Source organism: Quercus suber, unplaced genomic scaffold (assembly GCF_002906115.3).
Source record: "Quercus suber isolate HL8 unplaced genomic scaffold, Cork oak 2.0 scaffold_140, whole genome shotgun sequence".
In the NCBI taxonomy this organism is placed as follows: Eukaryota; Viridiplantae; Streptophyta; class Magnoliopsida; order Fagales; family Fagaceae; genus Quercus; species Quercus suber.
The window spans coordinates 529,944-557,440 of record NW_027069601.1 but is presented as its reverse complement, the minus strand read 5'-3'; the positions used below and the strand labels follow the sequence as shown (position 1 = coordinate 557,440).

Genomic DNA, 27,497 nt, shown 5'->3' with positions numbered 1-27,497 from the left:
TTTTTTAATTGGAGCAGAGGGAGCCTTAGTCAAGTTTTGGAAGGAGCTAGTTTTAGTTTTATATGTATAGATCCTAAAGTAGTATTTGATGTTTAGTTTTGTAGTATTGTAAATTTTAGGATCTAATGAAAGTTGTACCTCAAGGTATTAAAAGATGTATTATGTGAAAGTATGAAATTTGAAAGACTGGTGGATTATGTTATTCTTTGAGTTCAGTATAGATGCTCTGAATGTCAAGTGAAAAATTATACCATTTAAGTAAAGAAACAAGGATTTTAAATAAAGAGAGAAGCTTTTGTAAATGCTTTTGTGAAAGTCTCATTAAAAGTTAGTTGGTTCTTGCTAATATCAGGTTTAGGCTTGATATTAGCATGCCGGTCATGGTCACAAATCCGGGTATCGGGTTTGGGGCGTGACACCAAGTCTACAAAATCTCTTAAAAATATTCTCAATAATAATATCCAAATCTGACTAATTAAAAAAAATATTAAAAATAAAACAAAGCCCTAATATAACTAGGAAAGTGGTGTTTTTCAGTTGGAAATTTCGTGCACCAAATTTGGAGGCTTCCAAAAGTAAACCACATCAAATCTGCGTATTAGAATTGTAGGCAAAGGAACATTCCAAAACATCAACACTTCAGGTGCAGCAACTTCAAGCCCGATTTTGACCTTGATGCGTCCCATATCTTTCAAAACTCATAACATGAAAGTTGTAGAGCTTTGTCTTGGCATTCCATAGCATCTTTAATAATCTCAATCGGAGTTCGGATGAGAAAGTTATGCCCAGATTACAAAGCAATATCAAAGCTGTCCAGAATCACCCAATTAATTACATTTTGCACTTTATGCCTCCATTTGCATCCTAAATCAAAATACAAGAATAATGAGTACATTTAGGCACCAAATAAGTATAAAAGACTAAACATTAAGGGAGAAAAATATGACATTTTGCATTCTCATCCCAAGCTCACTAAGCAGTATGGGATGGGTGACAAATGTATCCTCCTTATACTTAGACTACACACACAAAAAAAAAAAAAAAAAAGAAAAAAAAAAGAGGAACTGAAGAATGTCATTCTCTTCTTTGCTGCAATCCTATTGACAGAGTTTGATGATTTAGAAATCAAGTGGTGTTCGCAAACCTATTCCAGATCCTAGACAAGCAGCTATAGTTATAAATAGCAGTTATATGGAGCAGTCAAAAGTATGGCAATTAGTCAAAGACTCTTTGAAAGAAAAAAATTTCCGGTGCTACTAGGCTGTCATAAACTAAATTACAGGCATATGAAGCGGCAGCAAAAGTTTATTAATGAACCATACCAAAAGTTTTACCCTGATTAAAAAAACTAGCTAGAGTTAGACGTAACTTGTCACAAACTCAGGGAACGATATATCACAAACAATCTCACTCAAATAACAACCTGAAAATAGTAATGTCACTTACCTAAGGAGGTTTTAATATAAACCTAAAATATCTGTAATATACCATCAAAAGCAGTTGCTAAGTATCAGTTAGTTATATATCTCACTCAACAATAAGTATCAGTTTGTTGAGTGTCTTGGGAACCCTGTTATTTCTCGAGAACACTTTCCTTCGACTGTCTATCAGTAACATTGATTTTGATTTTCTTCAAGACTCTTGCCTCCTTCAGGATATATTTTACAAATTCCAATTCATGTTCCAATCCTTCAAAATAAAAAGTTGTAAGGTGGTGATGACAGATAACCAGGATCATGTGGTGGCTCTGTCCAGCATAACTTTTCTTCACTGTTATGATAATGCTGACAACAAAATACACAGTAAACCATCAGTGTAAGTTTAGGGAATATTAATTAACAACATATAAACTTAACTAACCTTATGAAGAACAAGAACCTCTAAGTGAGGAGCCACTAGAAGCAAGGCTTGCAGCACGTGCCAGTTACATTTATTAACTTGAAAGTCCAATCGACCAAATTTTGAAACCTGGATGGATAAATAGAACCAAAGCCGATGCACTACACAGCAAGATTATAAACACAATATTGGAATTTCAGATTGTAGTAGAACTCGTGAAAATTGAAGAGAAAAGTAGAAAAATTCACAGAAATTTTTTGTGATTTGGAAGTGTTCCTACATCCACCAGCAATAATCTTTAGATCAAATAAAGGCTTTGCATTGAATTTATTCCACCTTCAAAGACCAACCCCCCCAAAAAAAAACAAAAAAATGTTCTACTTTTGAAAGAGAATATTAGCATGCAAAGTATATAAAAGCTAAAAGCTAAAAAAATTATAAAGTGACCTAACCTCTTTGTCACCAGGATATAATGAAAATAATTTAGTGTTGTTTAGCGCTCTTAGAAGTTTGAATATCCTATCTCCACAATATATCTCATTGTCAGGAACCCAACGCATATGAGGCCCTTCAACTGCACGAATATCTGCATGTGCTTCAACTAAATTGGCTAGCTTCTCAAGGAAAACGACGTTGTGCAAATCACCACAAAATTCAAAGTACTCGAGAGCTGGGGTGTATATCTCAAGTTTGTAATCGGCTGATTGGGGTATTTATATGAATTGAAAAGGATGGATAACCGTTTCAGCTTAGGTATGCTTATGTTAAAATTAGTCATACCATCAATACCATCTCTTAACACTACCAAATCATTGAGGACTGGGCAGCCAGTGAATAGCCTCGACATAGACTCCTCATATCTATAAAAAATTTTGCAAAGACGCAGGCTCTTGAGACTCGGGAATCGAAAGGAAGGAGGAGGATCCAGCAGGATTCCACCAGTTAATTATTATGCCCATTAAGGTAAATCTCGAGATTGAGTTGTTCGACATTGCGCACTAGGGCGGCGTGGATCCATGTGTCGAGATGGAATGAGTCACTTGAAGAATACCATGCGATGGTAAAATTTCGGAGCAACGGTGCCATGCGCAGAGCCAAAACTCTGTACACAATATATGAAAAGCTTAATATGTTTTTGCAGGGGCTATCTTTGAAGTCGAGTGTTGGGACGAGAGTCCAGAGCGGCTTCCACCTGTTTGACAAAATGGTTGTGGCTACGGCTTCTTTGGTTGGAAGGAAAGAAAGGATGTGGCAGAGAAGAGAGTACGGTAGATTGCTGATCCTGTCACTACTGTCAACCACTGTGTCTTTGTCCAGAGAGCGCTCCAGTCTCCTGCGTTTTGACTCGGATTGAGTATCTGAATCTGAGTTGGCCATCGAACGCTTTGCAACAAGCTTAGGGTTTGCTGGACTGGTCTTTCCCAACAATAAGAATGAATTTATATATGTAGCGTATTAAATGTTCCCTCCTTTATGAATCTCATTTATAAAACTATATATATTTTTATTAAGTTTTAATTTGGACTTTAAGTTTCTCAGGAAAAAATAAAATGGGCTTTAAGCTTTTTAACAAAATTTTCTTTTGGACAACATCTCAGTGATAAAAACTCCTTAGAGCATTCACAGTAATAAATTTAAAATTTTAGTTATTTAGCTATACAAAAAGTCTGGACTCCCTGACCGAGACCACTGGCTCCCCTGCCCAGGGTGTAATATGACTATAAAGATCCCTATTTTTTGCTTCTCAAAAAAAAAAAAAAAAAAAATACAAAAAGTCACATTATCTATTTTACATACACACATGTTGCAACAGTGAATCTATTTTAACTTTCAACACAATTAAATAATATAAACATCTCAATAAAATAATATATCCCATTACCCAAAAAAAACATCTACAGCACCAACTACAACCACCTCTACCATCAGCCACAGCCACAACCACAGCCACAACCACCACCACCGACCACAACCACCACTCTACTTTGGCAACCACAACACAACATAGAAAAAAAAAAAAAAACAAAATAAAAACAAAACCAAGGAATAAGCTATTGCCAAAGCCAAAATACACAAAACCCATTGCCAAAGCCAAAATCATCCACCACCACCACAACCAAAATCCACAAACTCATTGTCAAAATCATCCACCACCACTACCATAGCCAAAAATCAACCACCACCACCACAGCCACCAACCCCATATGAAAATACATTAAAAAAAAAAAAAAAAAAACTCAATCACAGCAAAGAGAATAGAGAGATGGGCGGTAGCGGTGGGTTACGGCTTGCAGCGGTGGCTTGTGGCTAAGGTGGATGGGTCTGATCGGTGTTAGGTGAGCATTGGGATGGAGGACTGGGTAGAGGCGTGGGTCGGAGGCATGGATCGGCGGCTTGGGGCTTAGGTCGGCTTGGGCCGGAGACGTTGAGGCCAGTGGAGGCGTGGGTCGGCGAAACAGAGCAACTGAGAGAGAGAGTGGCACGGATTGGGCGATGGGGCTTGGGGAGATCAGCGATGGGGCTTCAACACAATTAAATAATATAAACATCTCAATAAAATAATATATCCCACTACCCAAAAAAAACATCTACAGCACCAACCACAACCACCTCTACTATCAGCCATAGCCACAACCATAACCACAACCACAACCACCACCACCACCACCGACCACAACCACCACTCTATTTTGGCAACCACAACACAACATAGAAAAAAAAAAAAAAAAAAAAAAAAATACCTAGCAAAGTCTCTCAATACACACACAAAAAAAAAAAAAAAAAAAGAAAAAAAAAAAGGAGGAACTGAAGAATGTCATTCTCTTCTTTGCTGCAATCCTATTTGACAGAGTTTGATGATTTAGAAATCAAGTGGTGTTCGCAAACCTATTCCAGATCCTAGACAAGCAGCTATAGTTATAAATAGCAGTTATATGGAGCAGTCAAAAGTATGGCAATTAGTCAAAGACTCTTTGAAAGAAAAAAATTTCCGGTGCTACTAGGCTGTCATAAACTAAATTACAGGCATATGAAGCGGCAGCAAAAGTTTATTAATGAACCATACCAAAAGTTTTACCCTGATTAAAAAAACTAGCTAGAGTTAGACGTAACTTGTCACAAACTCAGGGAACGATTTATATCAAACAATCTCACTCAAATAACAACCTGAAAATAGTAATGTCACTTTACCTAAGGAGGTTTTAATATAAACCTAAAATATCTGTAATATACCATCAAAAGCAGTTGCTAAGTATCAGTTAGTTATATATCTCACTCAACAATAAGTATCAGTTTGTTGAGTGTCTTGGGAACCCTGTTAATTTCTCGAGAACACTTTCCTTCGACTGTCTATCAGTAACATTGATTTTGATTTTCTTCAAGACTCTTGCCTCCTTCAGGATATATTTTACAAATTCCAATTCATGTTCCAATCCTTCAAAATAAAAAGTTGTAAGGTGTGATGACAGATAACCAGGATCATGTGGTGGCTCTGTCCAGCATAACTTTTCTTCACTGTTATGATAATGCTGACAACAAAATACACAGTAAACCATCAGTGTAAGTTTAGGGAATATTAATTAACAACATATAAACTTAACTAACCTTATGAAGAACAAGAACCTCTAAGTGAGGAGCCACTAGAAGCAAGGCTTGCAGCACGTGCCAGTTACATTTATTAACTTGAAAGTCCAATCGGACCAAATTTTGAAACCTGGATGGATAAATAGAACCAAAGCCGATGCACTACACAGCAAGATTATAAACACAATATTGGAATTTCAGATTGTAGTAGAACTCGTGAAAATTGAAGAGAAAAGTAGAAAAATTCACAGAAATTTTTTGTGATTTGGAAGTGTTCCTACATCCACCAGCAATAATCTTTAGATCAAATAAAGGCTTTGCATTGAATTTATTCCACCTTCAAAGACCAACCCCCCCAAAAAAAAACAAAAAAAATGTTCTACTTTTGAAAGAGAATATTAGCATGCTAAAGTATATAAAAGCTAAAAGCTAAAAAAATTATAAAGTGACCTAACCTCTTTGTCACCAGGATATAATGAAAATAATTTAGTGTTGTTTAGCGCTCTTAGAAGTTTGAATATCCTATCTCCACAATATATCTCATTGTCAGGAACCCAACGCATATGAGGCCCTTCAACTGCACGAATATCTGCATGTGCTTCAACTAAATTGGCTAGCTTCTCAAGGAAAACGACGTTGTGCAAATCACCACAAAATTCAAAGTACTCGAGAGCTGGGGTGTATATCTCAAGTTTGTAATCGGGCTGATGATTGGGGTATTTATATGAATTGAAATGGATGGATAACCGTTTCAGCTTAGGTATGCTTATGTTAAAATTAGTCATACCATCAATACCATCTCTTAACACTACCAAATCATTGAGGACTGGGCAGCCAGTGAATAGCCTCGACATAGACTCCTCATATCTATAAAAAATTTTGCAAAGACGCAGGCTCTTGAGACTCGGGAATCGAAAGGAAGGAGGAGGATCCAGCAGGATTCCACCAGTTAATTATTATGCCCATTAAGGTAAATCTCGAGATTGAGTTGTTCGACATTGCGCACTAGGGCGGCGTGGATCCATTTGTCGAGATGGAATGAGTCACAAGAAGAATACCATGCGATGGTAAAATTTCGGAGCAACGGTGCTATGCGCAGAGCCAAAACTCTGTACACAATATATGAAAAGCTTAATATGTTTTTGCAGGGGCTATCTTTGAAGTCGAGTGTTGGGACGTGAGTCCAGAGCGGCTTCCACCTGTTTGACAAAATGGTTGTGGCTACGGCTTCTTTGGTTGGAAGGAAAGAAAGGATGTGGCAGAGAAGAGAGTCCGGTAGATTGCTGATCCTGTCACTACTGTCAACCACTGTGTCTTTGTCCAGAGAGCGCTCCAGTCTCCTGCGTTTTGACTCCGATTGAGTATCTGAATCTGAGTTGGCCATCGAATGCTTTGCAACAAGCTTAGGGTTTGCTGGACTGGTCTTTCCCAACAATAAGAATGAATTTATATATATAGCGTATTAAATGTTCCTTCCTTTATGAATCTCATTAATAAAACTATATTTTTTTTTATTAAGTCTTAATTTCGACTTTAAGTTTCTCAGGAGAAAATAAAATGGTCTTTAAGCTTTTTAACAAAATTTTCTTTTGGATGTCATCTCAGTGATAAAAACCCCTTATATGACTAATAGCATTTACATTAGTTTGTATAAATTTTTTTCGTATATTTTAATATAAAACTCTATTTTTTTTTTATTTTACAAATCTATTTTTACAAAAAACTTATATCAATTAATTTATTCTACCATTCATTTTATTAAATACTCATATTTATTCTTTTTTAATATTACTTTTGTCCTCCTTTTCTCTCACGATTCATTAGGACCCTCTTCTTCTTCTCCTCAAATCCTTGTATTCTCCTCTCAATTTCTTATCTCTCTTGCTCCTATCCGATCTTAGATCTCTCTTTCTTCTCTCAAATCTTTCTTTCTCCTCTTAGATCTCTATTATCTTAGCTCTTTTTCTCTTCTCAGATCTCTCTTTTTCCTCCTCTCCAATCTCTCTTTTTCCTTTCTTTCTCCTCTCAAATCTTTCTTTCTCCGTTGGTTTTGGTTTTGATTTTGATTTTGATTTTGGGTTCGGGTTATGGGTTTTCCATTAATGGTTTAACTTTTCATCAATTTTGGATTTGTATTTTAGGTTGAATTTTTATTGTTTGTAACAGGTTTCGGTGATAGTGGTAGTGGTGGGTGGATGAGATTTGTGTTTGGATATAGGTGGTGCAGCTGAGTTACAGAGGATCTGTGGGAAAGAACAATAAGGTGAGAGAGAGTAATGAGAGCACAAGAGTGAGAGAGGGTCTAATGAGAGTAATATTGAGATAGATAGTTATAGTAATTGTGCATATTTACGAGGTTACTATAGTAATTATGTAAATTTGCAAAATTATAGCTTGACTGATGTGGAATAATTTTGGAATTGAATTTGCAAAATGGGGCACTTTTTCTATTTTACTTTCACTGATTGAATGCTCTAACAGTTTGTTGAGATAGATCAAAGTATAGTTAAAGACAACGTCAGTAATAAAATAATTTCTTTTAAAGGTAAAAATAATAAAAGAATTAATTTTTATTAAATAAACCAAATTAGGTTTTGAATCAATAAAAAGAAATCCAAGTAAAAAGTTAAAAAAAAAAAAATTTATTCCTCAATATTAAAGAAAGAAAAAAAATCAATCTACTTATTATTAATTAATAATATTTATAAACAATTAAATAGTATATAAACAATAGAAATAATATTGATTAATTAATTAATTAACCCATTAGATATTAATTGAATTATTTTTGAAATTATATCAAAAACACCATTAAAAAGAATGACTTTACATATTTTTAAAATAAAATAGGTAGCACTTTTTATACAAAACTAGTAAGTTGCTTGTGCGATGCATAGATAATTTTTTTTTATATTTTATGTAAGATGGTTTTGAATAATATTGTGCATATATTATAAAGAAAAAGTAAACTAAATTAGAGTAAAGAAACATATACATTTTAAGATATGAAAAATTAGTTTAGTAATTTCACTACATATTTGTAACTTTCTCAAAGTAAGATTTTTTTTTTACTAGTATTAAAAAAAAAAACATTATTTTGTTTTTGTTTTTGTCTTTATTGGTAGATGATTCCATTTTAATATATTTAGAAACAAAAATTTTGTGTATTTATAATTTGTTAATACTATATGGATGCTTATTTGAACTTTTTTTTTTTTTATACTTTGGACCCCACTAACTTAAAATCATGGGTGTTTACACACACAAACCACTTTTATAACGGTAGAACTTTGACTATATATAGATCTTTTACCATACAAAATTTAATAAGATTTCGCGTTTAGAGAGTTTGGCAGGTAAACTATAAGTGGATCTTGATCCAAAGAAACACAAATGCATCTAAGTGGATCTCGATCCAAATAAATTGGTTGCACCATAGCAGCAAGCCAAAGCAATCCAACATAATACACACACAAGCACACAAACTCTGATTTATATAGTGTGGGCTTGAGAAAAAACTAAGGAAGAAAATTTTATTTTTCCTTGAGAAATTATAAATTTTATTGATATTTTGAAGAAACTCAAGTGTAGAAAGAGTATACAAGAGAATCTCCTAAAGAAGGAAGAAGAAATGGAAAATGAGAAGAAGCATTAATGCATATAGGTAGATCCTGATTCAAATAAATAATAAAGTTTTGCATGTCCTGATCCAAAAGGACAAAAAGGACAAAAGGCGAAGAGAACTGTAACAAAAGCATCAATAAAGCGAAACAAAAAATTGAAGAAGTATAAGAACTAGATAGCATCCTATCTATATATTCATGGTTTTTGTTGTTGCATGAAAATACATTTTGACAAGATGTGATGACTCTATTTCACATCAAAAGAAAATCAACGCTTTGGGTGTATAAGCTTTAGGCCAATTTAAAATACAAACACATTCAAGATACGGGTTTTTAAACAGACCAAAAACGGGTCCTTAGGACTATTAGCACAATCTATTTTTTTGTATTTTTGTTAAGTGAATTTTGGCTCCAAGAGAGTAAGGGTACATTCAAACTAGTGACTTCCGCTTTACTATAATATGTAATCCTGCACCAACTGTGATACCACCTGGGATTGACTAAGTACCATCTATGCACAAATTCATAAAATAAATATGGATCACCAAAAACCTTTTCCCACAAGAATCTAGAAGCTCATTAATAGAGAAAGGACTTGCAAGTATTTAATAAATAGCAGAAGCTCCCCCAAAGATAATTTCATTTCTTTTTTTTTCATTCTATCGTATTTTTGATAAAAGTGAGGTCTGGCCACAAGGAAAGGAGATGGGGAAATACAAACCAATTACCCCCACTTCATAATTCATGGTCCCGAACTGAATAGCACTTGTGGGATTGACTACTAAATGCCATCTATATACACAAATTCATAAAATAAACATGGATCACCAAGAACATTTTCCCGCAAGAATCAAGTAGTTCATTAAGAGAGCGGCCATGTCAATCGATCGAAGTCGCCACGAATTACACCAAAGAGATATCTGCAAGAGTAAACTTTCGTAAAGATATGGGTATAGTAAAACTAAATTTGATAGAAAAAGTATTTTAAAATTTACTGTAAGTTATGTGCAACTTGTGAACCACTACTTTATCAACCATCCTAATATTATGGAAGGAATACATGCAACATGAGCTAAAGACAATGGTAGTATTTTAAAACTAACAAGTGTTTATTTCAAAGTATAATTTTTGAGGTCACACTTTTGTTAGAAGTGGTCAATAATTTACCAGTTCAATTGCCATGGTTAGGCAACAAATTGAGTGAGCCATATATTCCAAAATTTCGTGCATAAAGCAAATAACAGCAGATTGTTTTGAACATTCCATTATCAAATTTTAACTCAATTCAAAAACCAGAAGATAGCATCATCATTTTCCTTTATAATTGCCAGTTAGTTACATACCTCACTCAACAGTTAGTAGACAAGTTGTTGAGTTAATTATTGAGAACATTGACAGTTCTTCAACTATACTTTCCTTCAACTGTTTATCAGAAACATTGATTGTGATTGTCTTTAAGCATCTTGCCTCGTTTATGATATATTTTACAAATTCCATTTCATGTTCCAATCCTTCAAATCCATTAAATTTAAAAGTCGTAAGGCGCGAAGACAGATAACCAGGATCATCCGATGGCTCTGTCCAACATAACTCATCTTCATTAAAATGAAAATGCTGTTGAAAACATATATAGTAGAGCATTAGTGTAAGTTTAGGGAATATTAATTAACAACATATGATTAACGTAACTAACCTTATCAAGAACAAGAACTTCTAAATCAGGAGCCACTAACAGTAAAGCTTGTAAAACGTGCAAGTTTGATTTATTAACTTTAAAGTTCAAACGGGCCAACTTTTGAAACCTGGAAGGAAAAATAGAACCAAAGCCGATGCACTGCAAAGAAGGATTAAAGAGGGAATATTTTAATTTTCGGGTTTTAGTAGAATTAAAGAAAAATAAACAGAAAAAAAAAAAAAAAAAAAAAAATCATCACAAAAATTTTATGTGGTTTGGAAGTGTACATACCTCCACCAACAAAAATCTTCAGAGTCATCAAATTAATGTAATACTCGCATTTTTTTTATTCATGAAAAAAAAAAAATACGAGGCCCTAAAAACCCGTAACCCTGTATATTTAAGTTTCCCAATATATAATTCACCACACACAAAACAAATCATCAGACCCCTAAACTAACAACCAGTTTTACTTGAATTCCAAAAATAATAAAATAAATAATAAAACCAAATTATTTTTCTTTTGAAAAAGAATATAAGCCTCCATCTCAATCACACAATAACATCAAAGCTTGCACTATAAATGTTTCTCCATTTAATAGAGCATGAAAGTGTGGCTTTTAACGGACTATAGTTCTATCAATATTCATCCAGAAAAAGGGAGAGAAGAAGATAGAGGGACCTAACCTCTTTGTCACCAGGATATAATGAAAAGAATTTAGCATTGTTTAGTGCTCTAACAATGCTTGAACACCCTATCTCCATAATATATCTCATATTCACGAACCCAATCCTCCTGAAGGCATTCAACTGCACGAACCTCTACATGTGCTTCAACTAAGTTGGGTAGTTTTTTAAGGAAAACAACGTTGCGCAAATCACCAATGAAATCCAAAGTACTCGAGAGCTGGGGCACATATCTCAAGTTTGTAATCAGGAAGGTTACGTTGATATGTATAAAACTCGATATTTAACCGTTTCAGCGTAAGTACGCTTACGTTAAAATTGATCAAACCGTCCGTACCGTCTCTTGCCACTGACAAATCTTCGAGGACCGGGCAGCCACATAGAAGTTTCAAAAAAGAATTCACAAAGCCATAAAAAATTTTGGACAGACACAGAATCTTGAGGTTGGGGAATTTAAAGGAAGATGGAGAATGACATTAAATCATTATGGAGCAATTTTTTTTTTTTTTTTAATGAGTAACAGTTATAAATTATTTTATAATATTTTTATAAATTATTATTGTAACCAATTTTTTAAGAATTTTATCTAGATGCATTAATAGCATTAATTTTTTTTAACTAATAATCACTTACCATATCAGTAATTTGTAAAAAGATTTATAAAAAAACTTGTATCTCTAATATTTTCCTTTTTTTTTTTTTTATTACCACTCTCCAATTTATGTCCCCTCTTGCCTCCTTTCTTTCTTTGTATTCCTGGAGAAATTATACAGTTCTCTGGTTGATCACATAACTTGTTTATCATTCCACTAAAAAACTCTCACTTATTTAAAATTGCTGAGTCAGTAATTAGTTTTTATTTAAAAAAAATTTCTAACACAGTAATTTTAAACAAGTGAGAGTCTTTTAGTGAAATGATAGACCACATCACTTGTCCACCATGTGAACCTTATAATTTCTCGTATTCCTGGAGGAAAAAATGTTTTTTCCTTTGGTCCTAATAATAAAATTTATGGTAGGATAGTATCAATTATCAATAATATAAGAAGGATCATTATTCTAGGAAGAATCCAAATCTTTCTTTACCACTATTTTATGTACCAAGAATCAAAATCTGTCATGTGTCCACAAATTTAGTACACGTTTGAGATGCACTTATACACACACATTTAATTTGAAAAAATGTTCGTCTTTAAAATGCAAAATTGATAATTAAGTTTTGTATTTAGGTCTTATTAACATCTCTTTTACAAATTGTTAGAAAAATCGATTGTAACTGATTATTAGCATACTCATCATCTTTTTTTTTTTTTCTTTTTTGGTTCCATTTAGGGTTTTAATTGAGTTAAATTTATATTGGCTTAATATTTTGGGAGTTTTTTTTTCGATGTGGAGAGAAAAAAAAAATGCAAAACTCATGTATTTTTTTTCTTTTATAAAAAAATCTTATCATTTTGCATTCTTAATTAGAGACCTTTTACTTTCTCAAAAAAATAATTAGAGACCTTTTGTTTATGTAATTGGAATCTTGGGACCCCTAATAAAATTTTAAAATAGATGAGGCATTAGGCTTAAGCCTAAGTACTGACTTAGGCCTAGACCGAAGCTAATGAAATAACATGTAAGCTCCCTTGAGTTTTCTTGAATTCACGACAAGTGATATATGTCTCAAGCCAATGGGAGTGTGGTGGCATTAGATGACAAGACTAAATGGAATATTTTAATTAAATGTAAGATTAAACTCACATTCATATGCCAATAGCCTTGTAGTTTAACTAGTTAGTAGCAGACATAATCATAAAATAAATATTAAAGAAATGTAATCTATGTATTTTGTCCTTATTCTTTACATTATATTTCAATTTAGTCCCTAACCTTTCAATGTTCCAGTCATCTTTTGGTCCTCAATTAACCTTTCAATGTCGTGCTACCGTTATCTCTTTGATGGAAATTACTAATGTAACAAATGACTAAAATAAAATATTAATTTCTAAGACAAAATTTATGTACAGTACTTTAGGTGTTGTTCCTTAGGTTCACCTCTTAAAATTTTGCCATATGACCACTTAGGGTCCGTTTGAATATAGCTGAAAGCTGAAAACTGAAAACTGAAAACACTGTAGCAAAATAATTTTTAAATGTGTGAATAGTACCGTGGGACCCATTTTTAATGAAAAAGTTGCTGAAAAGTGAAAATTGTGGGTCTGTGAACAGTGAAATTTGGGTTAAAAAGTCACATAAAAAGTGTCTGTTTGGCCAGCACGTTTGCATCTGGCGTTACGTTTTCAGCCCCTTTTTTTTTTTTTTCACACGCGTTTCAAGCTTTTCCCAGCCGAATTTTCACTGTTCATTACTATTGCGGCTACTGTTCATTGAACAGTAGCTGCAACATGTGACTTTTCAACCCAAATTTCACTGTTCACAGACCCACAATTTTCACTTTTCAGCAACTTTTTCATTAAAAATGGGTCTCACAGTACTATTCACACATTTAAAAATTATTTTGCTACAGTGTTTTCAGTTTTCAGTTTTCAGCTGTATCCAAACGGACCCTTAATTAAAAAAATACACTTTTATCTCATGACTCATGAGAAAAAAATCACATAGTAGAATTTTAAGAGAAGAACCTAAAGAACAGCACCTAAGTCCTGTACATAAGTCTTGCCCTAATTTCTGTTAATGTAAAGGATAAAGACCAAATACAAAGTTTACAAACAAAAAAAAAAAAAAAAAATCCATTATTCAGCTTCATTATTTGTTTGAGAAAATTTTTAAATCAAGTACCCTTGAAGTTGCCTATAAAATAGGAGAAATTATTTCCTGGATGTTTTTAATTTAATTAGTTACACAATAAATAAAAATTAAAAGGACCAACATGATTGTAATTGATTTTCGACTTCCTACGCGGACCAAAATTGATTTTCTCTCTCTTTTATTTTAATATGAACATGGAGCTTATTTTTTTTAGAATAAATATGAATATAAACTTGATAATTATCATATCTATTAATAGACATTAATTTTGATTGTGTTTGTATATGAAATATTAAATATGAAATTTGACGATCAAGGTATTGATTATTATTGTTTTTTTATACGAAACTATTAAATATATAATTGTAATAATTTTTTATAAGTATTTATTTATTATGATTGTAATTGCATATTCAACAACCCATAAACAAATTTGTTAAATATATAATTATGATAATTATAAAAATTTGTAATAAATTAAATAAAAGTTATATAGATGGCCGATGAATTATTACCATGATATGCTAAAAAGTTAGCATCATATGGAATAAATTTGGAATAAATCTAATGGTATTTTTTAAATAGTACTTTTTTCACAATTTTTTAGGTAACATGTTTGGTGTATAATAAAAATAAGATAATGGTAAATATATGTGAGAACAATGTTATAAGTTATATCAATCATAATTTGATATCTCATATTATAAATATTCAGTGTCTATAATTATTATTTACAAGTTTAACAAAAATGTCTGGACAAAACAAAATTAATACTCGGCAGATAATTAAAATAATTTAAAATCTGAGGGGAAAAAATTAAAAAAAAAATCAATAAAAACAAATTTTTCTGAAAAAACAAAAACAGAAAAAAGGGTACGGCTTGGTTAAAGTAAACTTTGGATTTTGATACTATGCGTCCAAGAATCTTGGATATATATCAATCACCAAAACAGTGAAAATATAAATACCAATCATGAAAATGAAAATGAAACTGAAAACACAAATCTGCATAATACTTAGGTATTTCCTTTAATGGACAGATAGTAAAGATAGGAGGAACTTTCAGCAAAAAAGGAAAAGAAAAGAAAAAGAAGATATTAGAGACAGGAACATGTAATGTAATGTAAAGAATTCAATTCCTTCACTCCACATTCCACATCAACCCTCTCTTTCTCTCTTTAAAAAACACAAGAAAAGCATATTCCCCCTTATTATACTTTATAGTTACCACAATATCTCTCTCTCTCTTTGTCACACACACACGGGGAGAAGCAAAGCTATGGCTTCTTCGCTTTCCATCTTCTTGTTCATCAACATCATCATAGTATTTTCTGTCTTCCCTGCACTCCCACATGGGGTGAAATTGCCGTTTCGCCCAAAGGATGTTCTGCCTTTGTTGCCAAGACATGTGTCATGGCCTATCCTCAACTCGCTCCACAGCGCAGTGGACCTTCTGCCCACTTTCGTGGGCGCTGCCTCTGACTTCTCCTCAAACCAAACTCTCGAGTGGAAAGGCGCTTGCTTTTACAACAACACGGCTTGGATGGAGTTCCACAACAAGACTGGCTCTGAATTTGGTGGTGGCACCCTTCACATCAAGGTCTGTAATGTCAAAGTTAATTCTTTTTGTATGGTTTTGTTGTGTGTGTTTGGGTGTGTCTTGTAGTTGAGCTTGGTGGTGTCTGGAATTTGAACTTAGTTTTATGAGTTTGATTTGCTTGTTTTGTTTGAGTTTAGTTGGTTTTGTTGTAATTTGGAGTATTGGGTATCTGGGTATTAGATTTGTTGAACTTCATTGCAAGATTGAATCGTGGGACCCTTTATATCAATGTCTGCAAATCGAAATTTACTTTTACATTTTAAATTTTGATGGGTTTGTTCTGTTTTTTGTGCTATTTGTTCTTTTCAGTTGATTTGGTGGGTTCTGGAGTTTTGGGTATCTTGAGTTTCTTGTTTTGTGTTAATGGAATTTGGAGTAGTGTGTACATGCTCATTTTACTTCGATTTTGGTGGTATCTGGAATTGAGCTTAGTTGTATGGGCTTGTTTTGCTTATTTTGTTTGAGTTGATTTGGTTTTGGTGAAATTTGGAGTATTGGGTATCTGAGTATTGGATTTGTATGTTAGAATAATGGATATGTGCGTTGTCAATGAGCTCTAGCTCAAGTAGCAATTCTTTCACTTGTAAAAGAAAGGTGGAGGGTGTGGTCGGGGAACAAGTGGTTAAATCCACCTTTTCCCCAACAGATTAGCTTTTTGAAACAAGTGATAATCTGTAATTCTTAAATTTCATTGCTGGTTATTCATAAAGAAGAAGAAGAAGAAGCTGGATTTGTTGGTTGAGGTCTGGGATGAACTCGAATTCGGTTTATTTTGTATGGTTTCTTTGAATTTAGTTGGCTTTCATGGAGCTTGGAATCTTTGGTATCTGGGATTCTGGATATTGTAGTTGGCAAACTTCGTTGTTGGTCTTGGGTTGAGCTTTTGTGATTGTTACTTTGAAAGGTAATTCTGAGGTTTTTTGGTTTCAAAGATACTTAATGCTTTGTTTTATTCCTCAATTAGTTGGTTTATGTTCCAAGGTTGAATTTAGAATAAGGAATATTGCAATATCAGATCATATTGTAGTTGTAGAATTTTAAAACTAGTCTGCGGTTGACCTTTTGTGAGAGTTACTTTGATTAGCAATTGGAAAACCCATTGTGAGCTGATTCAATCTGGTGGTTTGGGTATTAGAGGTTTAGTCCGCTTTAATCATCCATTGTTAGGGATGGTGTTATGCGATGGCAACAGATACTTTATGGAGGACTATAGTTGCCACAAAACATGGGAATGAAATGGGTGGGGGAGATTCATTAGTTTTATCATGTTTGAGGTGGGCAATGGCTATTATGTTCCTTCTTTTTGCGGGATGTATGGTGTGGGGGAGGTGACACTATTGGAAGCTATTCCAGCAATGTTTTGTATGGCCCGAAACAAAGAGGCCTTGGTGGCTGATTATTGAGTTGGCATAATGAAGTTCTACATTAGGATTTATTGTTTATTAGGGATCCACATAATTAGGAGATGGGGCACTTACAGGAATGTTTTTCAATCTTCTCTATTCTGTCAAAAGCAATTGGGAATTAGGGATGGTGAAGATTGCAAGCGATGTATCCTGACTAGGGGTGGCAGCTTCAAGGTTAAGTCACTCTATTAGGTCCTTGTTACCCAATTGACTCTATTCTTCCAGTGGAAAAGTATCTAGAAGCTTAAGATCCCTACTAAGGTTCCCTTTTTCTTTTTTTTCTTTTTTTTTTTCACTTGGACAGCAGCTTGAGAGAAAAACCTCACAATGGATAATGTCTGCAAGTGTAGTATCTGTATTGTTGATTGATCCTGTATGTGCAAGAACAGTGGGGAGACTACAGATTGTCTACTACTTTACTGTGCTTATGCAACTGATATATGGTCTATGGTGTTCTGTCTGTTTGGGATTCAGTGGATAATGCCTGAGAAGACAATGAATTTGTTGGCCTACTAGACAAGGTTTTGGGAGACATCGCCCTGTTGATGTATGGAGGGCCATTCCTCTCTGTGTTATGTGCACTATCTTGATAGAGAGGAATAAGCACGCCTTTGAAGGGGTTGAGATTTCATCTTTGGAGTTGAAACTATTCTTACTTTGTTCTCTATATGATTGTATGGCTGCTTTAAGTCGTCACTTTTCTTCCTCCCTGGATGAGTTACTTGATTTATGTGAGTTGAAACTATTCTTACTTTGTTCTCTATATGATTGTATGGCTGCTTTAAGTTGTCACTCTTCTTCCTCCCTGGATGAGTTACTTGATTTATGTAAATTTTGATGTTCTTTGTAGCTTCCCTAGTATACTTCTTGTGTACTTGGGAGTTTCTCTATTTTATTTTCAATAAGTTTTACTACCTATTAAAAAGAAGATAGAGAGTTACTTTGATTAGTAGGTCTGAGGTTTGTGAATTGTGATATGGAAGATATTTAATGCCTTGTTTTATACCCCAATTAGCTGGTTTATGTTCCAAGGTTTAATTGAGAATAAAGAATGTTGCAGCGTCAGATCATATTAATGTTCCTGAGTTTTTTTCTATTCATTGAATGTTTGAAGGATTTTGGTAAAAAAACATACCTACTTTTCTTCAATTTTGGGGTACTAGCTTTCTTTGTGATTTTGTTATTTGGTGTTACTTCCAGTTATTTGTCTTATTTTATTAATATTAGATGAATATTATTTGTAATTTGTTATCGTTGATTCTAAGTTAGTTTGGATTAGGATGAGTTATGATTAGTTTTAATGATAGATTATAGAAGTTAGTGTTTATAATTATCTAATTGGATGTTACTTTTGCATAAATTCAGATGTAGACAATGAATAAAGATTAGTCATGATTTCCCAAGTCCCAAATTGTTATCTAGTCAAATTTGGAGGTTTAGGTTTCCCTCACAGAAAATCATTTTTGTTTCCCTTTTTTTGTGGTGATTCTGTCAATTGTAAGGTGCAACATATAACTTTTCTTCTTGTTGGAGATTGTACAGGTCTATTTTTCCAATTAGTTGGTTTACGTTGGAGATTGTTCAGGCCTGTACGTGTATATGAACCTGTACAGTTTTTTTTTTTTTTCCAATATTTGGTTGGAGATTTCAGGATAAAATTCCTCATTACCATTCTTCTTGTTGATGTTGTTTGTATACAGGATAATTGATTTTTTTAGTATCAAGTTAATGAACTTCGCTGTACAAATTTGAATCTTTCAGGTTTTCCTTTGATGGTTTGTCTGTGGATTAGGCTCCTTCTCTCATCGTTTTAGTTCCTGCCATGTGTTATTGTCTCTATTGAATAATCTAGATCATGTTTCATAGCCTTATCTTTGATGCTGCTGGTTTGCTTAATGTCTCATGATTATGTTATGGAGTGTTGTATTTGAACATGGTAGATTTTTTTTTTCTAGGTTACAAAAGAATAATTCTTAAGAGTTATCTATGTGCTGTCAGGTTAGTGAAGCTCATAGTTGGACATGCATGGATATTTATGTCTTTGCAACTCCATACCGCGTGACATGGGATTACTATTTTCTATCTCGGGAGCATACATTTGACTTTAAAGAGTGGACAGGAAAAGCTGAGTTCGAATATGTAAGTTGCCACTTTCGGTTTTTGAAGACTCACTACATGTTCTATATATATATATATATATAAATCTTTTTTTTTTTGAAGCATGATTATTATGTTAGATGTGGTCTTTACTTTCTGTTGAATCAGGTGAAAAACAAGGGAGTTTCGATTTTCCTGATGCATGCGGGGATGCTGGGAACTCTTCAAGCATTATGGGATGTCTTCCCCTTATTTACAAATACTGGATGGGGCGAGAACTCTAATCTAGGGTTTCTCGAGAAGCACATGGGAGCTTCCTTTGTACAGCGCCCTCAACCCTGGGTAACAAACATCAGTGTTGATGATATTCACTCTGGAGACTTCCTTGCAATATCCAAAATTCGTGGCCGATGGGGTGGTTTTGAGACTTTGGAGAAGTGGGTCAGTGGATCATATGCTGGTCATACTGCAGTTTGCTTAAAGGACTCTGAAGGAAAGTTATGGGTTGGTGAATCAGGGCACGAAAATGAAAAGGTAAGACCATGTAAAGTCATTAAATGAAGTTATAATATGGTGAACATTTATTGATGACATCCATATCGTCCTCTTAATATCGTTCTTTTTTGCAATATTTGCTTCTTCTAAATATGTTTTATAAAATAGTAATATACCTCTTCCACCAGTTCATATAGCCTTGACCCCCAGCAGGATAGCCCAGCCGGATGCTTTATATGAAAGCATCCGGCTGTGCTGGGCTGGGCTGGTCTAACCTGCTGGGAGGTCAAGGCTTTGTTTATTGGCCCTTTTGTAGGTTATTTGAAAGTTCCTGGCTACTAGCTCCGAGTGTGTCCTCTCTTGATCAGATTAGGTCACCTAGACTGCTGCAAATTGCTAGACTTCTTTCTTGGGCCAATAATCCTTAGTAGTGGCACCATTTCTATCTTAAATCATGCTTTAGCTATGTTTCTTAGATCCACTTAAGTTTCTTGCTCGGCATCTTTGTTCCTCTTGGAGAGTTACTCCTTTGATTGGTGCACATTTTCACTTGATTTTCTTATTCTCGAGTTCCATTGAACTATGCCTGGTCATAAAAGAAAACATGATGCAGAACAACCTAGGCTTCCCACCTAGATCAATCCCTTTTAGGCTTCACCACCTAAGGGTTGTTTGTAATCACCACCAACACAAATACAATTTGTACAAATAAATCTTTGATTAATAATAATAGTTTTAGTACAAAATAAACCATTTGGAGCTTTTATAAAGCTTCCAGGAACATAAGAGATAAAGATAAACATCCATGAAACAATTCCTTACCAAATTTACCAAACTCAAATACTAATCCTAACTAATCCAATGCTAAAGATAAACTAAAATAAAGATAAAGATAATCACAATGATAATAAAGATAACGTAATGATAATCCCCTCAGATGTGGTTTGGTGTCCGCACCAAAACAAGCCAATGAGCTCTAGCTCAAATGACACTTCCCCATCCCTCAATAATGGGATGGAGGATAAGGCTGTAAGTTCAAGAGCCATGGCATGCATGTTTAACTTACCAATTAAAGGGGGGAAAAAAAAAGAATAATAAAAAAGAAAGTAAAATCTTAACCTTTAATTTTTCATCTAGTTTTGAAGTCCCTCATTTAAAAAAAAAAAGGTCAGATGAACTTATTCTTTATGGTTTTGTTAATCAATCCAACATGCATTAATTTGTTCTTGTACATAGCTTAGCTTTGGTGGATAAATGAAGTTACATATCTTGTAGAATTAGTGATTCCCTCCCTCCCTACCTCAAACAATTGCAATCTTAATTTTAGTTAGGGGTTTGGGCTACTTTCCTATGTAACCATGATTTAATCTGCTAGTGTTTTGGCTCTTTTTCTTTTTTTGTTGTAGGGAGAAGATATAATTGCTATATTACCATGGGAAGAGTGGTGGGACTTTGAGCTGAATAAAGATGATTCCAATCCCCAAATTGCACTGCTTCCATTGCATCCTGAAATAAGAGCAAAGTTTAATGAGACTGCTGCATGGGAGTATGCACGGAGCATGGATGGGAAACCTTATGGTTATCATAACATGATATTTAGTTGGATAGACACTATTGATGAGAACTATCCACCTCCCTTGGATGCTCATCTGGTATGTATATTTTAATATTTGATTTTCAATTTAAAGTTTGCAGTATTAGTATTAGTACTTATCAAAAAAAAAAAAAGTTTGCAGTATTAGTGGATGCTATAACTTTTTTTTCTTTTTATCCAACTCCCATCCTTTTATTGCTTTTGTCTTGCCAACATTAAATTTAAGTCCTGAAAATGGAAATTGTTTTGGAAGTTGCCTTGATACTAAGGATATCACGTCAACAAAAAGTCAGAACTGCCAATGAGCTCTAGTTCAGCTCTAGTTCTAATGGCAATTCCTCCCTTTTTATGAGTAAGGTGGAGAGTGGGATCATTAGTTTAAGATCCATTGTGTGTGCGCTTATCAATCAATTAAACAAAGAGCCAGAACTGGTCATGATTTTGGTTAGTAAGAAACTTAGCATAGGCTTCATGAATTTTAGGATTCTGTTAGAAGTTGAATATCTTTTATTGGGATTGTGATTGATTAATGTAATTCAAAGCATCACCGTTCCCCATTGCTACAGCAAGGTAACCAATCTAGAAAAGAACAGAGTTCAGAATTTATTATACCCCTTTGTGGTAGTCTTAGCAACTTCTATCAATCAGATGGAGGATACATATAAATCTGTTTTGTCCTCTTATCCTCTCTTCCCTCGTGTTTTGCGGGTGTGCATGCTTATTGCCACAACACACCAATCTAAGAGGTTGCGTATATTATTGGTTCTGACTGTTATAAAAACTTTGATTCTATAGGTTGCTTCGGTTATGACTGTTTGGAATCAAATACAGCCTGCATATGCTGCTAACATGTGGAATGAAGCCTTAAACAAACGACTTGGAAGTCAGGTATTATAACAACTATCCCTCTACTTTCAATATTGTTCTTGTTAGGTTAGCTCATTGAAGCATAGTTTGAAGCAGGGATTTTTATTTATTTATTTATTTTTATTAATGTAAAAGATGAAAAATTATGTAGTTTTGGTTCCTTGAAGAGATGACTGAATTGCATTCAAATGGTCTGAAAATACAAACTTTGTCATATACACTGTATGGAGCGTTTGTTAACTTGACCTCCTTGGTCATACCTTGTATTTCTAGGATCAAACATAGATAATATGTACATGTTTGGCATTGTTGTAGAAAGTTGAGTTTTAACTGTAGAGCTAGTAATAGAACTTTTGCAATATCGGGCTTTAACTGAAAAGCTCTAGGGTTTTGAGTGTTTGGCAATTTACAATGAATTTTGCTTTAGTTTTGGATTTATAAAGCATGAACAATGAACTGTAGATATTTTTCCTAAAACCTTCAAATTTGAAACAGCACCCCCTTAAACCTCTTTTGCAAGATTGCCAAGTGTTTGGCAATTTATTCTAAAAGGGCTCTAAGGCTATTAAAGAACTTTTCTGGTAGTTTGTCACACCTGTTATGGCCTTACCTATACCCTAGTTGCCATCATATATGAGGGGAAGATTATAAGCAGACAGTTCTCTGATCTTGAAGATCATCGGATCAATTTCTCCAAATTTTCTTTCCTCTTTTTGTTTTGTTGGAAGTCAAGCAATTGATCAAGAGCATTTTATTTTTTTACTCACAGAAAGGGGGTCTTTGATTATCTGATGTATCTCATGTTTCATGCAGAACCTTAGTCTTCCTGAAGTTCTCGTAGAAATTGAAAAGCGTGGGTCATCTTTTGATGAGTTGCTGACTATTCCCGAACAGGATGATTGGCTATACAATGATGGGAAGTCAACATCGTGTGTTGCTTTCATTCTTGAAATGTACAAGGAGGCAGGACTCTTTGATCCAATTGCTAGCTCTATTCAAGTCACAGAGTTTACGGTGAGTCCACCGAGATCAACTATTCTAGAGTAAGATGTCACCATTTGCAAACCCAGTATTTTGGATTATCAGTATATGATATTTAACAAAGAAAATGTAGTATATATTGAATGATGAGAGTTGTGTGGTTCTAACTTGTAAGGTTTGAGGATATCTTATGGCCATGGTAGATGACCACTGACACCCTTTACTTTCCTCAAGAATACTATAAAGGGAATTAGATTGTTTTAGATAATGTGGATGTCCATTCAAGACATGATCTTTATAGGTGATATGCAAGTAAACTCTTCCTTAGTAGTTTACATGTTCAATGTGTAATTATTTATTTTATTCACAAATGCAGATAAAAGATGCCTATATGCTCAATTTTTTCGAGAATAATTCAAGCCGCCTCCCAAAGTGGTGCAATGATGAAGACAATGTGAAGCTCCCTTTTTGTCAGATTCGAGGGAAGTATCGAATGGAGTTACCTGGATACAATTCCATGGAACCATATGCACATATGAATGAAAGATGTCCATCTCTGCCTCCCAAATACTTCAGACCGCAGAATTGCTAGAAGTCTCTGATTTTTTTTCACTCAGGAATTTGCATACACATTGATGACATCACGCCAGGCTCCAGCTCGGTGTACTCTGTATCGTATGGTTTGATATGATGGTATGAAAGATCCAAATAAAATGCTTTTGGATTTTTGTTGTAAATATGGTGATCGGACATTACCAATGCAATATGATGTCAACTAAATTATTTTTATTATTATTTTTTGGTGCGTGCCAAACATGTCTACTAAAAGTGTTGTAAAATATACGTCAGTGCAAGAAGATGAAGAGAAATATTCTTTAGTGTTAGATTCTTTTTCTTTCTTTAAATCCATCTGGAATTATCAATGTTACTTGTAATTTGTCCCTTTAAGCTACGCAGGACAGTTGCAACAATTTTTTGTGTCGGTGTATTTTTTAAAATTTTTGTTCAGTAAAAAGTTTATACTTCCGACTCCACAACAAAGTCTTTAACCTAAAGAGCTTGTTTTGTGCAGCTAGCCTTATGTTCTCATCTTAACTATTTTGAGTGCTTGTATGATAATATATATGATCATTCTTTCGATGAATGTAAAGGACAATAAATTTATTTATAAAAGAATTTATGTAATGGTACGTTAAATAACTTATACATTGCTAAATGAGTTTCCCATGTCCATAGAAAAAAAAAAAAATCATATGCTTAGGTGAATCATTTAAAAGTTTAAAAGAACCATATTATATCAATCTTCTAATTTCAAAATAACACTAGTTTTCAAACAATTTTGTTAGTTAGTACGTTTTCAAAACTATTTAGGAAACTAATATTTCGAGTGTAATAAACTCGATTTTGATATGCTAAATTGAGTACAATGAGCATGATTTCAACGCATCAAACTCAAGTCTAACAAACTCGCTTTCTGTCATATTGAAATCAAGTCCGTTAGACTCAATTTCTTTTAAATTCCTAGCCTCTCTAACTCAGTGCTCTCCATCACAGCAGCACATTTCATCAACAAACATCAAGCCCCAAGAAAATGAAGGAGCAAACCCAAAGACCCAGAGAAGAAAATGAAGGAATTAGAGACCCTGCCACCTAGGTTCAAACATCGCCGCCTCCTGGAGCCTTTGCCGTCATCACTTGGGTTTGTTATTACTCATTGTTCTATGTTTGTGGGTTTCTGTCTTCGTGAGTTGCTGCTGTGATGGAGTGAGTGAGAGACGTAGAGAGGGCTCTGTGATGGAGTGAGTGAAGAGGCAGTGTGCTACTGTGATGGAGTGAGAAAGAGAGACGGAGAGATAGAAAGCTAAGAATTTAAAAGAAATCAAGTCTGTAGAACTCGATTTCAATATGACAGAAAATTGAGCTCATTGTACTCGATTTATCATACCAAAATTGAGTTTATTACACTCGAGATATGAGTTTCCTAAATAATTTTAAAATGTGCTAACTAACAAAATTGTTTGAGAAATGGTGTTATCCGGCAATTTTGGTCAATCTTTAAATTAAACAATTAAAAATAATAATATTACTTTTTTTTTTCCATCTGTATTTTTTAATAAATTTAGATTTGAAATAGGTACTTTTGACCAAAACCTATCTTTTCCTATCTTTTCTCATCTTCAAGTAAGTGCACTGAAAGTTTGAAATGGATCAAAGTGGACTGAAATGGACTAAAGTGGACCGAATGGCCAAAATGGATTGAAGTGGACTGAAATAAATGGAAGTGGACCGAATAAACCGAAATGGACTGAATGGAACAAAGTGAACCAAATCATTAGCCACATCACCATTTTTTTTTTATTGATTTATTCTTCTAATTTTTTTATAATATCAAATATAAAGAATAAATTTTAGTTACAAAATTGATTGTAGCAAAAAAAAACCATACTCAATATATTTTCATTGAAGGTGAATTTTAACAAATCAACCATTGGATTACGTTTTCTTCTTATATTAGTCATGCTTGCAAAATTTCTAGAAAATTAAAAATCAATAATTATTTAAATTGCAAGCTTTTGTAACTTAAAATTTTGCATAAAATATAATCTTATAGATCATATAATAAATAATATCTAATTAGCACAAAATTTGGCATGTATATTAAGAACATAAAAAACATGTAATCTAACGGTTAGATTTTCGAAATATGTAGTAATATTAATGATATTAAGTAAGATTATAGTCTTCTGTTATAACTAATTTTGTAGTTAAACTTTGTCCATAAATAAAACCGTCCAAAATAAATGGTAAGATAACCGATAATGTGGCTCAATCATTATATGACAACATTCAATATTGTACTTTGACTTTTAAATATTATATAGATATAAATGGGAGCCGGGAAATCTCTTACATTAGATGATCTTCACCGCCCCCATCCCATCCACTTTTTTTTTTTTCAAGAAAGTATCATCATATATTAGATACGATTTCACAATTGAGAGAAATTTGATCAGTTGGGTAGCACACAGCCATGGGAACAGGAGCTTCCACTTTGATTCCACAATTACCTTTATCATTGCGGCATATGGAATTCCATATGCTGTAATGATTCTTTATTTCTTCTTGCCCGTAATCAAGCTTGATTGTATATTTGGGCTAATACTTATGGTAGTCCATTGCAATAGAGTATTCCCATTAAGTAATTACGATCCATAACAGAAATGCAAACTACATATAAAACAAGCGTGATGCAAGTTCAGTATTAACAATACTCTAGAGCTAAAATGGTTTCTTTGGCACAAGTTGGATTGGTAGTCCTTGCGTTGGTACTGGCATGGGATCCCTGCTGAAAGAATTGTCCGCGCATAGCTTCCATGTGAAGTGAGTTATGATGTAGTGAATTGTGACAAGGGTTTCGATTCTTGCAAACTCATATCCTGGACATGTTCGAGGACCTCCTCAATTTATTCTTCTAATTTTTTTTTTATAATATAAAATATAAAGAATAAAGTTTAGCTACAAAATTGATTGTAACAAAAAAAAAAACCTTACTCAATATATTTTCATTAGAGACAAATCAACCATTAGATTACGTTTTCTTCTTATATTAGTCATGCTTGCAAAATTTCTAGAAAATTAAAAATAAATAGTTATTTAAATTGCAAGCTTTTGTAACTTAAAATTTTGCATAAAATATAATCTTATAAATCATATAGTAAATAATATATAATTAACACAAAATTTGGCATGTATATTAAGAACATAAAAAACATCTAATCTAACGATTAGATTTTCGAAATATGTAGTAATATTGATGATATTGAGTAAGATTATAGCCTTCTGTTATAACTAATTTTGTAGTTAAACTTTGTCCATAAATAAAACCGTCTAAAATAAATGGTAAGATAACCAATAATGTGACTCAATTAGAATATGACAACATTCAATATTGTACTTTGACTTTTAAATATTATATAAATATAAATAGGAGCCGGGAAATCTCTTACATTAGATTCTTCACCGCCCCCATCCCATCCACTTTTTTTTTTTTTTTCAAGAAAGTACCATCATATATTAGATACGATTTCACAATTGAGAGAAATTTGATCAGTTGGGAAGCACACAGCCATCGGAACAGGTGCTTCCACTTTGATTCCACAATTACCTTTATCATTGCGGCATATGGAATTCCATATGCTGCAATGATTCTTTATTTCTTCTTTACCGTAATCAAGCTTGATTGTATATTTGGGCTAATACTTATGGTAGTCCATTGCAATAGAGTATTCCCATTAAG

General features: G+C 33.5%; 4 protein-coding genes and 1 long non-coding RNA gene across 7 annotated transcripts; 1 reads left to right on the top strand and 4 right to left on the bottom strand.

The window, feature by feature from the left end:
* Positions 1-2,781: 2,781 nt before the first annotated feature.
* LOC112026261 (F-box protein At1g19070) lies at positions 2,782-3,216 on the bottom strand. Its single transcript, XM_024058945.1, has one exon. It carries the CDS (start codon positions 3,214-3,216, stop codon positions 2,782-2,784), a length of 435 nt encoding a protein of 144 aa, XP_023914713.1.
* Positions 3,217-5,126: 1,910 nt separating this feature from the next.
* Positions 5,127-6,275, bottom strand: LOC136068894 (probable FBD-associated F-box protein At1g32375). The gene is made up of 3 exons (XM_065776717.1): positions 5,877-6,275; positions 5,443-5,583; positions 5,127-5,366 (listed from the first exon to the last, which is right to left on the bottom strand). Exons 1-3 carry the CDS (start codon positions 6,273-6,275, stop codon positions 5,127-5,129), a joined length of 780 nt encoding a protein of 259 aa, XP_065632789.1.
* A 95-nt stretch (positions 6,276-6,370) lies between these two features.
* Positions 6,371-6,805, bottom strand: LOC136068893 (F-box/FBD/LRR-repeat protein At2g04230-like). Its single transcript, XM_065776716.1, has one exon. The coding sequence runs from the start codon at positions 6,803-6,805 to the stop codon at positions 6,371-6,373; it is 435 nt and encodes a 144-aa protein (XP_065632788.1).
* Positions 6,806-9,623: 2,818 nt separating this feature from the next.
* Positions 9,624-11,872, bottom strand: LOC136068882 (uncharacterized). Its single transcript, XR_010630182.1, has 4 exons — positions 11,407-11,872; positions 10,738-10,878; positions 10,388-10,658; positions 9,624-9,964 (listed from the first exon to the last, which is right to left on the bottom strand). It is a non-coding gene; the product is annotated as an uncharacterized LOC136068882 (long non-coding RNA).
* Positions 11,873-15,265: 3,393 nt separating this feature from the next.
* On the top strand, positions 15,266-24,084 carry LOC112024505 (uncharacterized). 3 transcript variants are annotated; one of them, XM_065776705.1, is made up of 7 exons: positions 15,266-15,760; positions 19,165-19,305; positions 19,432-19,797; positions 21,165-21,410; positions 22,148-22,240; positions 23,033-23,262; positions 23,376-23,530. In XM_065776705.1, exons 1-7 carry the CDS (start codon positions 15,440-15,442, stop codon positions 23,401-23,403), a joined length of 1,425 nt encoding a protein of 474 aa, XP_065632777.1. In that variant the 5' UTR covers positions 15,266-15,439; the 3' UTR covers positions 23,404-23,530. The 3 variants fall into 3 exon arrangements, with proteins under 3 accessions (XP_065632777.1, XP_065632778.1, XP_065632776.1); XM_065776706.1 differs by lacking the exon at positions 23,376-23,530 and adding an exon at positions 23,577-23,682 and having other exon boundaries at positions 15,267-15,760; XM_065776704.1 differs by lacking the exon at positions 23,376-23,530 and adding an exon at positions 23,577-24,084 and having other exon boundaries at positions 15,271-15,760; positions 23,033-23,233.
* Positions 24,085-27,497: the final 3,413 nt, after the last annotated feature.